This window comes from Copadichromis virginalis, linkage group LG19 (assembly GCF_057382275.1).
Source record: "Copadichromis virginalis isolate Kocher_CV1m ecotype Utaka linkage group LG19, C_Virginalis_male_GT1.1, whole genome shotgun sequence".
Lineage (NCBI taxonomy): Eukaryota > Metazoa > Chordata > Actinopteri > Cichliformes > Cichlidae > Copadichromis > Copadichromis virginalis.
In genome coordinates, this window is record NC_140636.1 from 1,696,167 (window position 1) to 1,709,246 (window position 13,080).

General features: G+C 40.4%; 1 protein-coding gene across 8 annotated transcripts in view; it reads right to left on the reverse strand.

Moving 5' to 3' along the window:
* nrxn3a (neurexin 3a) overlaps nt 1-13,080 on the reverse strand; it is a 209,377-nt gene that overhangs the window by 19,921 nt on the left and 176,376 nt on the right. For all 8 annotated transcript variants that reach the window (XR_014916650.1, XR_014916649.1, XR_014916648.1 and 5 more), the window contains 4 exons: nt 11,012-11,193; nt 10,049-10,220; nt 2,702-2,791; nt 1,661-1,968 (listed from right to left, as the gene is read on the reverse strand). Coding sequence is in view for 5 of the 8 variants with exons in the window: in XM_085440780.1 (XP_085296906.1) it covers nt 1,661-1,968; nt 2,702-2,791; nt 10,049-10,220; nt 11,012-11,193 (752 nt within the window). In the remaining 3 variants the exon portion in view is untranslated. The remainder of the gene's footprint in view (nt 1-1,660; nt 1,969-2,701; nt 2,792-10,048; nt 10,221-11,011; nt 11,194-13,080) is intronic.

The window sequence follows — 13,080 nt, forward strand, 5'->3', positions numbered from 1 at the left end:
AACAACAAATACAGTGGGGCAAAAAAGTATTTAGTCAGCCACCGATTGTGCAAGTTCCCCCACTTAAAATGATGACAGAGGTCAGTAATTTGCACCAGAGGTACACTTCAACTGTGAGAGACAGAATGTGAAAAAAAAATCCATGAATCCACATGGTAGGATTTGTAAAGAATTTATTCGTAAATCAGGGTGGAAAATAAGTATTTGGTCACCTCAAACAAGGAAAATCTCTGGCTCTCACAGACCTGTAACGTCTTCTGTAAGAAGCTTTTCTGTCCCCCACTCGTTACCTGTATGAATGGCACCTGTTTGAACTCATCATCTGTATAAAAGACACCTGTCCACAGCCTCAAACAGTCAGACTCCAAACTCCGCCATGGCCAAGACCAAAGAGCTTTCGAAGGACACCAGGAAAAGTATTGTAGACCTGCACCAGACTGGGAAGAGTGAATCTACAATAGGCAAGCAGCTTGGTGTGAAAAAATCAACTGTGGGAGCAATCATCAGAAAATGGAAGACATACAAGACCACTGATAATCTCCCTCGATCTGGGGCTCCACGCAAGATCTCATCCCGTGGGGTCAAAATGATCATGAGAACGGTGAGCAAAGATCCCAGAACCACACGGGGGGACCTGGTGAATGACCTGCAGAGAGCTGGGACCAAAGTAACAAAGGTCACCATCAGTAACACACTACAACGGCAGGGAATCAAATCCCGCAGTGCCAGACGTGTTCCGCTGCTGAAGCCAGTGCATGTCCAGGCCCGTCTGAAGTTTGCCAGAGAGCACATGGATGATACAGCAGAGGATTGGGAGAATGTCATGTGGTCAGATGAAACCAAAGTAGAACTTTTTGGTATAAACTCAACTCGTCGTGTTTGGAGGAAGAAGAATACTGAGTTGCATCCCAAGAACACCATACCTACTGTGAAGCATGGGGGTGGAAACATCATGCTATGGGGCTGTTTTTCTGCCAAGGGGACAGGACGACTGATCCGTGTTAAGGACAGAATGAATGGGGCCATGTATCGTGAGATTTTGAGCCAAAACCTCCTTCCATCAGTGAGAACTTTGAAGATGAAACGAGGCTGGGTCTTCCAACATGACAATGATCCAAAACACACCGCCCGGGCAACAAAGGAGTGGCTCCGTAAGAAGCATTTGAAAGTCCTGGAGTGGCCTAGCCAGTCTCCAGACCTCAACCCCATAGAAAATCTGTGGCGGGAGTTGAAAGTCCGTGTTGCTCGGCGACAGCCCCAAAACATCACTGCTCTCGAGAAGATCTGCATGGAGGAATGGGCCAAAATACCAGCTACTGTGTGTGCAAACCTGGTAAAGACCTATAGTAAACGTTTGACCTCTGTTATTGCCAACAAAGGTTATGTTACAAAGTATTGAGTTGTATTTTTGTTATTGACCAAATACTTATTTTCCACCCTGATTTACGAATAAATTCTTTACAAATCCTACCATGTGGATTCATGGATTTTTTTTTCACATTCTGTCTCTCACAGTTGAAGTGTACCTCTGATGCAAATTACTGACCTCTGTCATCATTTTAAGTGGGGGAACTTGCACAATCGGTGGCTGACTAAATACTTTTTTGCCCCACTGTATGACTCTTGCTTCCTGTATGTATAGTCATAAGAACATACATACCTGTACAGTTGAGGAAGATCTGTGTTTCCGTGTGGTCGTAGTGGACATCATGGTAGTAGTCTCAATGAAGGACGTTGTCATCTCTGGAGACATGGCTGTGGTCCTGGCTGAACCTGGCACACTAGGTACATCGCCTACCAGCCTTACACTGCCATTAATCTTGATGTTTGGGTTGCCTTCAGCTGCCATGTTCAACACCTTTAGGCCATTGTAATAAAGGCCCGAGAGCTGACCTTGAAAGGGCCGGCCACGATCACTACCACCAATTGCCACTGTTGCTTGTGTGTTGAAAATTGTTAACTGCCGCCCTAGAGAAGACATCCAGAGTAAGATATTGTCAACAAAGAAAGGACCTTTGAATAAAACAAAAATGCAAACACCCAGGTGCCACTAAAACCCAATACTAAGCAAACTGCAACAGTGCGCACAGTAGCCAACCTCAAACATTACACTACACATATTTAGCTGTTGATTCCACCTTACAATGACAAAAGTAATTCATTTATCTTGACAGTGTGAAGGACAATACATAATGTATTCCTTTATTAAAACTGAATGATATTATATGTACTAAACTGAAACATAGATTTCTCACACAGTGGCATAAAACTGCATGATGAATTTTACCAACAGAACATAAAAAGAACCATTAACAGCACATCATTTGGTGAAAATAAATTAGTAAGGAATGAATCAGATGTGCTTGATCTCACTACTGCGTAGTGGAGACGCTGAAAGGCAGATGTGAGCTGCATAAGTGCAGCGGTTGTAGGGAGATGACATCTCCTCTGTGGACGAAGTTTGTGTACACACTCGCTAAATTAAAAACACAACCTTCACAGTTATTGCTGCTCTGTTTCTATAACTTTCAGTGACATTGCTTTTGTACAAATTCATTCACTTATCTAGTTCTTTGGTGAGTTCTCATTTTTAAGCGGTGTGTGGGTTCACATTCATGTTCAGAGGTTTTCATGCTATTCTAGAGGTTACAGTTAACTTTACATTAGCACAATCAGATACATCAGGTTGATTTGAAATTACCTTTCTCTTGTAGCCATTCTTCTACTGGTCTGGCAAATTTAAAAGGAATTTTCTTATTGGCCATCTGATAGCGTTCAATGTCGCTGTTCCCTTTAAAGTTTAAAAACACATGTATTAAACACAGATCGATGACCGGAGTCACATCATGAAGGAAATATCAATTTCTAGCTACATTTACAAAATAAATCTGAATTTAGCAGAAACATTCATTTTGGTTGAAACGGTTGTTGGTTAGAGGATGCACAGGGCTCATCATCTTTGGCTCTTTGGCTGTTACCAAACATTTTGTTTACAATCCTGACTTTTTTCTTCTTCACATTGTGTAGAGCAGTGTCTCCGACTCCAGTCCTTCAGAACTGCTGTCCTGCAGCTTTTAGATGCATCCTTGTTCCAACACACCTGAATCAAATGATTGGCTTGTTATCAGGCCTTTGCCCAACTTGATGGGATGCTAAAGAGGTCATCTAAATATACCTGTTGAAGCAAAAATGTGTGTGTCTGGTATATATCCAAAGAACTGTGACTTTAGCACCAGACAGCTAAAATTAATTGACTTTGGCCTCCTGCAAGCTAGGCGCTTAATATCTTTGTATTGGAAGAAAGTGGATGTACTCTCAAGTCATATGTGGGTGAAGGAGATGGCATCATGTATTGTATTGGAACGACTTACTTATATTGTCAGAGGAAAGGGAGTCGATTTTGAAGAAATATGGTTACCTTTAACTGAGTTTCTGAGACATTATGAAGGGAATTAATTTAGAAAGTGATACTTGGTGCTGAGTTTTGGGTTTCTTTGTGTGTGTGTGTGTGGTTTTTTTTGTTGTTTTTGTTGTTTTCTTTGTTATCTGTTTCTTTGTTTTTGTTGTTTTTATTTTTCGTTTGTTTTACCCATGCTGTGCATCGGTTTTGTTTTATTTTATTATTTATTTATTTTTATTATTATTATTGTTGTTTCTTTTAATTTATATTTGTTTATTTTGGGGACTATGTTCTTTAATATAAATCTCATGTTAACTGTACTGTTATTCTTTGCTTGTTCTGTAATATAAAAGTCAATAAACATAATGTTTAAAAAAAAAAAAAGAAAAAAAAAGAGGTCATCCAACCATTTGATCCAGCTGCGTTGGAGTAGGGATGCATCTAAAAGCTGCAGGACAGTAGCTCTTGAGGACTGGAGTTGGAGACTCCTGGTGTAGCGTATGCACTGATGTCACATTTAATGCAAGATTAGTTTTCTTACTATGGAAATCATCACAAACACTTTAAAAACTTGCCTAAACCTATGTGTTCCGAATACCAAGTTATATTCTAATGAAACTGTACAATCCCTCCTACCAGTCAGGTTTGCCTACCTGGTAGGTAATGTCTTAGGGGTAACTTTTTCATGCAATGAAATTCATTCATTATCACTTTTTGTCACTGGATGTATCTTCACATACCTTAAAAAATAAGATCTTTCAAGACTCGCTAGATTTCTTTTAACAGCCTGTGACGTGAAGAACTCAGGTAAAAATTTCATACAAAGGATGTAATAGATGCTTGCTCCAGAGCAACTTGCCTTACTCCTTTTACACTTACAACATCAACAGTAAGTAACACTACCAAACATTACATTAGAAATTGATAATAATCAATCACTAAAATTCAACAAATGATCATCTGTAGACATGAAAGACTAAATGGGGAAAAACTGGTTATTTTGCAAGTCAAAATGTTGTTAAGCAAGCAAGTTGAGATGAACCTGATAGCTGTTATGTAATAGCTAGCCATTTAGTTACACAGCATGTACAGTATCTGTTTGCTCTGTTGTCATGACTGATACTCAGATATACAGTAAAGTGGGATTTTATGAAAGTCTCAACACTATTTAGGCCCATGCAAACTCAGGCACATTTAAGATTACAACAAGCTGTGTGGAAATGTGAACAAGACTTAGTGCTGCTGGCCTTTCTCTTCCACTGCTTCTTGCAGGTGACAGCAAGCAGTGTCTCATCTTAAACAATCAAGAGTCAGTGTTCAGAAAGCCAGTGAGCCTGATGGCATACCTGGCAGATTGCTAACAGATTGTGTTTATCTTGACTGACATTTTCAGGCTTTGACTCAGTCAAGTGTACGATCCAAGGTTAAAAAGGCTACATTTATTGAATGACCATAGACGAGTTGGACTGATTTCTGTGCTTTGAAAAACTACGTCACTCAGCAGCCGTGTGTCATCATTGAAAACGAGTTCCCTTAGGTTATGCAAAGCTCATTCAAAGTTCTTAAAATGATCACGCTCTTCTCTGACAATATTAGCTTGCCCCAAATCTTCATTAAATATACAGCACATATGATGTTTACACAGAGAAATCCTCAAACTGCCTTCCCACTTCAGTAGCTGATGTGCATGTTTGTGTTTATTCCAACTTTCTCCACATGTATTTGTTGCTGTGATACCAGAAGACTTTTTAAAATAAAATGTTTCGATCTTTTCATCACTTTCTATACATTTTCACTAGGATTTGTAAACGTTTTCCTCTTGTACAGGTATAAATAGTCCTGTTATCTAAAAGTAACCCAGCACCCAAAGCACAAAAGGTGGTGCCATATTACAATTGTGAAGTTGGATCTTTCTGAAAAAATAAACTTAACAGACTTTTGGAAATTATCTTTAATAATATTGCTTCTATTTTTTCACCTTCACCTGTCTGTTACAAATCTTCAACATCTCAGTTTGACTTGACTCAATTTTAACCCCTAAATTGTATGATTCATCAAATGCACACTCTCTGTGGCTAGACCAAGCTTATTTAACTGATATGAACAGTGCTTTCATTCAATCATGCTAAAATTAAATTTTAGTGACAATCAAAATGATTAGATATATCTTCACCGTATAAGGTAACATATATTTCAGCCAATACCAAAGAGGATGAGCCCGAGTAAAATGAAAATTTTTCAAAAGACTTCTGGGCTGTCATTAATGTAAAACAACAAAGTAAAACAGCATAAACCACAAAAAAGGGCCGATCCAAACACAATGTGTAGTTCACTGGGCAGTAGAGGTGCAGCGGATCACGGTTGATCCGTAATCCGATCCCACTCCACGGTTCGGTGCGCGCGGTCAGTCTGTCAAGCGATAGTTATGGTCAGCGCTAGCGGTCCAAGTGGAGGAGCGGAGGAGTTTTCGGTATTTAAGCAGCCCTTTGCTGCCCAGTCCGACCGGGCTAAAGCTATTACAGAAGCTACTGGGGTGTTTAGCTGCAGACGTTGTGCAAAACAAGAGGTTTAAACTATGATGAACGTGCTTGAGCCACGCTATGATATCCCGTTCGCGTCCACTTCAGTGGCAAGATCGTTCCAAGCATGTATGAGCAGGAAAAGATTTAAGTTATGGCTGAACTGTCCCAGGCATCTTCTGTTGCCCTAACTGCTACAAACGGGCGGAGCTCCAGGGCAACGGAAAGCTACGTGACCGTGACCGCTCGTTATATCACAGCGGAGTGCGATGTAATGAGCGGTGTGTATTATTGTAGGGTCTACCTTACAATATAAAGCGCCTTGAGGCGACTGTTGTTGTGATTTGACGCTTTATAAATAAAATTGAATTGAGTTGAGTGGTAGATACAGAGACTGTACTGCCCTATTATATTTTTTTAATAATTGTATGGAATGAGTCTTGAGTTGAATGTTTTTAACAGGCAAAAAAACTTCAATAAGTAAATAAGTAAATAAGTAAATGTTACATTTTTGTCTTTTTTCTTTTTTTGCTGATCCGAACCGTGAGATTTTTGATCCGTTGCACCACGACTGGGCAGCATGTGTAATTATGGACATCATATTTTAAAACTACACAGGATTATGTAAATGACGGTTTAAAATGAGGACTCTCAGTATGTCAAATCTATCTTGTTCATTTACAAACAAGCTATCATTCTCAAAAGTGAAGGGTGAATTGGCCACTGTGGGGTGGGAATTAGATTCTGGATGAGGACATCAAATCATGGGTCTTATCCATGATCGGGGGAAGAACAACGTGGATCATGGACAGATGGATGGGTACAGCTTCTGTTAAGCAAAGCTATTGCTCTGTGTCTACTTTCACTTATGGCCATGGACTCTGTCTTGAGACTGAAAGAAAGAGAAAGAAGACACAACCAGCAACAATAGGTTTACTGGTGAGGATGCCTGGCTTTCCCTTTGACATGCATTATATTGCCAGAAGTATTCAATTCAAGACAATATTTTTATGGACCGGCCTTTAAGATGTCGCGGTTTATTCAAAACACACGGGAAAAGACTGTACTGTCAGACACTAGTGCTCAAAGCATAAAGACATGGAAGAGCTGGTGTCTGAAGTCTGGTGTGGAAGAATCTGCCTGCACAGAGTCTTGGCATCAACTCAATACAACACCCTTGTGATAAGAGCATCATCACAAACAGCAGAGACTGCAAAGCAGGGCTTCTCCTCCAACATCAGTATCTGATCCCACAAATGTGTTTCTAGGGTGAAGAATTCCCATTAACACACTTCTAAATTTTGCGAAGAGCCTTTCCAGAAGAGCTGAAACTGTTATAGCTTCAAATAGTGGGCCCTATGGATTAAGCATGGAATGTTCCTCAAGTTCATATGTGTGTAAGGACAAATGACCGAATAGGTCTCCTGATAAGCTCAGAGAAACATTGCAGACACTGGTTACACATAGATTACCCTCCAGCAGAGTTTATAGATTATAAGATATTACCCTTCATATAAACTGTCTTACATAAATCTTATTCTTATATCTAATAGAATAAAAAAATGTAACAGTTTAAAATATTACAATTTGAAGAGATGAGTTTATAGGAACAGGCACAGGTTTACAGGACAAACTGAAGGCCCATCCCTCAGCACTGCACCATTCTTTGAACACCTCACTGCTCCACTACTGCAGCCTTGTGAAAAGACTGTGGAAGGCTTGTGTACATCATGTATCCATCCAGGGCAAGTGCCAGGAAGCGCTGCCAAATAGTTCAGTACTTGAAAGCTTGTCTAACAAAGAGTGCCACACTGAATCACAAAACATTATACTCAAAGACCCTTCCTGGAGGCAGAAATGTTGTTGGCCAGAACAGCAGAACAATTTGTCCGTTACACTTGCCTCAAACACACTGTTACCAAGACTCCAGGGTGCTGGTTACCCATGGGAAACTGAATCAATGATCGAAAGCACTGAAGCAAATGATGGCGCAGGCTAGTAGAGGAGGGTGCCAGAGTGGATTCTATTTGACTTAAGGGATTTTGTCTTGGACATGAACGTGATGGAAATTGTTCTGCAGTCTGCACAAGGCCCTGCAGCCAGACGCTCTCTAGAGTCTGGATTTAATTTGTCTGTAGTTTCTGGGGTAATAGTGACAATTTTGTATGTTAATATAATGTCACACAAAAACAGTCATCATCCAGCTGACAAACCTAGCCCTATGTGACTTAGACCTCACAGAACAAGGTCCAAACATGGTTACACACAATTAATGGGCATTTCTATAACACGTTTTAAACGTGATGTTCAAAGCTCCACATGAAAGCTCTGTATTATATCTATATCTGTTTCCACCTTACCACCACTTATCACCAGTTAACCCTGTGAAGTCAAAGTCATCGTCAATGATGACCCTAAACATAACTGTATGCTTTTACATGTGTTCATTTAGTTCCCACGTGAAACTGTGCTCCAGGGTTAACCTAACCTTCTGACTATGGGAGGAAACCAGAGCAATGAGCCAGGCACCACTAAGATTCAAACCCAGAACTTTCTGGCTTTTCTAGCTGTGTGCTTTCATTTCGTTTAGGTTAACCCTGTGATGTCTAAGTTCTCATCACTGATAGCTCTAATCTAATCATGAGTGTCAGACAGGCAGATATACCGGACATATCTCCAGAAGGTAGGCCAGGTACTGAGACTCCAGCTGAAGTCTGCCACAGTTGACAGGAAGTTACAGACTGACCTCAACTACAGAAGGTATACCACAGCTGTGATGTGGAAATCCCAGTGGATAGTAACTTCAGGAAGAAGGAGTACAAAAAATACATAAGTACCAGGGCCCGAAGGAATAACTGGAGCAAATATGGAAGGTAAAGTCTAAAGTGGCCAAGTGGTAATAGGACCAGTAGGAGTTGTGACCCCGTAACTGGAAGAATGGCTCCAGCAGATTCCAGGCACATCAGAGGAACAGCTAAGATACAGCAGAGCCCTCAAACTCTCAGAGGACCCAAGCTAGAGGAACAAATACCAACACCCAGGGGATGAGGGCAATTATTTTTGTCATTATTTAAATTTCTCCCAAGTCTTTTCAGCTGTGAGATTCTGTATGGACATAGATGGAATTTACCTCATATCTCTGGCATATGAGGTGTGGATGTGGTTCATGCAAAGACTATTTATTGATTCAATATGTATCAGATTTTCAAAACACAACTGATAATATACCTTCCTTACTGTTCAAACTACTTTGACTACAGGATAGAAGAGACACTGAAAATACTTCAGCTGACAGACTTAACCCCTTAACTTCCACCAGGTCACTAGTGAGCCACATAGGTGTACAATTAATGTTAGGTTGCATTTCTGCCACATCTTAAACAAGCACAGTTTCAGAAACTAGAACATGCTATCCTCAATCTATCCATAACAGGTCACTGGTCAGAAGACTTTATGTTGACTCTTACAGCTTTCTCCTTCCTCTCAGTATTTCCACAAACACTTGATCCTCATTGTGTCAGTATGATAAAGTCACCATAGTTCCATTATACCACCCCATGGTATGTGGGTGTGTACTGGGTTTCGACAGGCTGCACGAATCACAGCAATCATCATTTGCCAATCTGTGCTTTTTCAAAGTGCGATCTGGGATATCAAATTATCTCAGACAGTTGGAGCAAACACAGGAATAAAAAACACTACTGCTAACAGAGTTCTGCTCTTCACTCATGTAAAAGGGTTACAAATGAAAGGAGATTTTTGTAAACCATCACAGCAGCAGGGGCCCTGAACTTTAGCACTAATACAGCAATCGTCAGAAATCCTGATGGAGGCTTGGAACATCATTCTTTTTGTCTTTACTTTTAGGACAACGCGTCTAACATGTCCATCCAAAGTCTACAGAGTTACATCCCTAATGCAGTATGGTAGTACGTAATGTGTTTCGCTCCTCACAGATAAATCCCACTATGTTAGACACCGTTTTATGCTAGAAATTAAAATCTGATGTTACTGAAGCACATGCTGCCCAGTGATCTCGTATCATAATGACACAACCCCACTGCATCATTATTACCAGTTAATACCAGTTGTTTTTCTTTAACAGCTGACAGATTTATTAATACTGTACCTGGTGGGAAATGTTCATTGATAGACCAGTTATCCACCTGCAGTGTAGCATTGCCACCATTTCTGGTGAAACGGACAACGTGATACTTCCCATCATTCACTGGGGTGCTGCTTTCCTGCACGCTGATATCCACTGTGCCGATGTTGAAGGTCACTCCAATTTTGCCTTGTTGCTGAAATGAGAGTAAAGAGTTATTAAACAGGACGTGAAACACTACACATATAAAGGCTAATTTACATCACGGACCCCTGCTCTCCAACGGTAAAATCCGCCTGTTAGCCATAATGTTTGGGTTTGTAAAGCACTTTATGAATGAGGACTGTGTGGAGGAGAGCCTGTTTGAGCCAAACAGTACTACATAACAGGTTACTACATGCATATCACACCAAAGCTGCGTCTTACCAAAGACGACTGGAAATCCTAACATTCCATCAACATGTCTGCAGGGGAAAAAGTCTCCTTGTTACAGTCGGGCTTCGGATTTCTTAAATTGTAATGAGAAGTAATCCAGTCAGTGAGATGACGTGAGGGAGGAAAGTGCGGCATCTCTTCCTTTGAGCCTTCTCTTTTTTTTGGCTTGTGTTTTTGGGCCATTGCACACATTGACCTATTTTCCCTGCTGACATACTGCTGATGGGATTCCCGGTCCAGCTTCACAGACAGTCTTACATCTATGTCAGTTTTTGAGAGCAGGGCTCAGTGATGTTAATTTCTATCAGTTTAAATATTTAGTGTTTCATTGTCCTCTGTGTCCCTCTCTTTTTCACAAGTAATGAGTTCTTGTATACATAGTCCTGTGTCCTTCTCTCTAAAATCCACATATTGTGACAGCTGAAGCCTGTGGAACATGCTGGGGGATAAAACTATGAATCTACTTTACTGTAAAAAAAGGAACCAAAAACTCAATAAAAGGACAAAAAAAATCACAAATTATTCAAGGACAATATTTTGAGTTGAACTTACTATATGCAGCATGAGATAGTCCCCTAGACCAGGTGCACTGTCAATTCTGACTAAGATGCCATCTTTCAGGGAGGTGCTGAAGCCGACAGTCAACCTGTCCGTCCTGGTGCTTGGTCTCTCATTGGCTGGCCAATTGAATGTAATGAGGCCCCCACCTTTGCCAAAGATGTATGTTGTCCCCGCTGAGCAAAACAAGGAGAAATCATGAATTAGAAAATAAAGACCTGCTAACTGTAGATCTGCATCTTTTCACTAAGTGTTGTAAATTGTATCGTGGTAGCTTTGAACAAGAAGTTGAGGTAACTTAATGACATGTTTACACTAAATAGAAGCTCAGCTTCAACGTGCTTACTAATGTACAAAGAGTGCCCACAGGTTCTGTGCTTGGGCTGTTTTTACCACCAGTTTTTTTAAAGGATCATAGTTTATGCTAATTCCATTGGGGTCAGGAAGACTCAAGCAACAGACAGAGGACTATCAAAATAAAAGAGGAAGTTGTACACATGAGACCAGACTTAGATACGTGAACTTGACACACGTACTGGCGAAAAATAGCAGAGGTGGTACAGACATTCTGTACTCAAGTAGAAGTACAAGTACTACTGTTAAAAATACTCCAGTAAAAGTTTAAGTACTGATTCAACTTCTTTACTCAAGTAAAAGTGAAATATTTTAAATGTACTGAACGTAAGTAAGTAGCTCTTTGGAGGACATTTCTACCAGCTATTTTTGTGAAACGTTAACTAAACCTTGTAGTATTAGGAGATGGAAAACCACATTTTTTTCAGCATAAAATTTAATTCTGACAAATGTACTGAGCTTGGATCAGTTAAGTACAACATGATCAGCAGTGTTGGGCAGTAACGGAGTACATGTACCGCCGTTACGTATTTAAAATACAAAATATGAGTAACTGTATTCCGTTACAGTTACCGGTTAAAAAGGTGGTATAATGGTATAAATAAATGGATTACACGGTGGTCTTTTCCTGTTTCATATGTTCAGCTATGCCCTCTCTGTTTTTGGTAATTCCACGCCGCTGGAAAGAAACCCAAATAGAAAACGCATTAAGAGGCTCTGATGTCTGTGTCTCAATCTCGCGGCCCATGTCTCTACTTGCGGTTCGCATAATGACTTGAAGAAATATTTTTAAAAATTATTCACAAAACTGATTTAATATGAAGGCAATAGCAGAGTGTTACAGGCATCGCCCTAAAGCATGCAGCCTGATGGGCAGTGTAGTCCGTGCTGCAGGGAGAATGGACTGCTGTACCCGTTATGTGTCTGTGAGCGAGGGAGGAAAAGGAAAAGTAGGAGCTGTCATCGAGCAAAAACGGGAGCTGGAAGCATGTAAATATAATAATAACCACTGCAGCCAAGAAGAGAGCCTGACGAGCCCAGCTGTAAGTAAGCTGTTAAGACTCGACTGTACACTGTGTTTGTGTTTTCCTCTGAAACAATAAGTTCTGTTGGAGCAGCCTTTCAACGCCTCTCTCTGTCTCTCGCTAGCAGAGTTGACCCAGACAACAAAGTAAAGCTATTTTTCAGCTACGAGCCGACACGAACCCGACGTATTAGTCAGAGGTCCCTTTACTACGGTTCAGAGCCGCGGACCTGTTTTATATACGCGAGGAATAGTTTTCTATACGAGATCGCTGCAAAAAGTGCAGCCTTACCTAATGTCCACCTACTGTTACTCATTTATATTAAGATTTAAACATCTAGTTGGTGTTGGTGTGGAGAGTAACCTTCAGTAATAGTAATAAATCACAGCAATAGTACATTCATGTAGTTGTAAAAATCATGATAATATATTAAGTAATCCAAAGTATCCAGAATACATTACTCTTATTAAGTAACGTAACGGAATACATTACAAAATTTTGGGGCATGTAATCTGTAATCTGTAGTGGAATACATTTTAAAAGTAACCTTCCCAACACAGTAGGGAATGGGATTACAATAAGATTCAGCACATGGTGGAATCCTAAAAGTGGTTGCAGTGGCTCAGCGTGTGGAAAAGGATCACAAGTCACAATAATTTCTATCGAGAGCTCCAGTAGATTTTT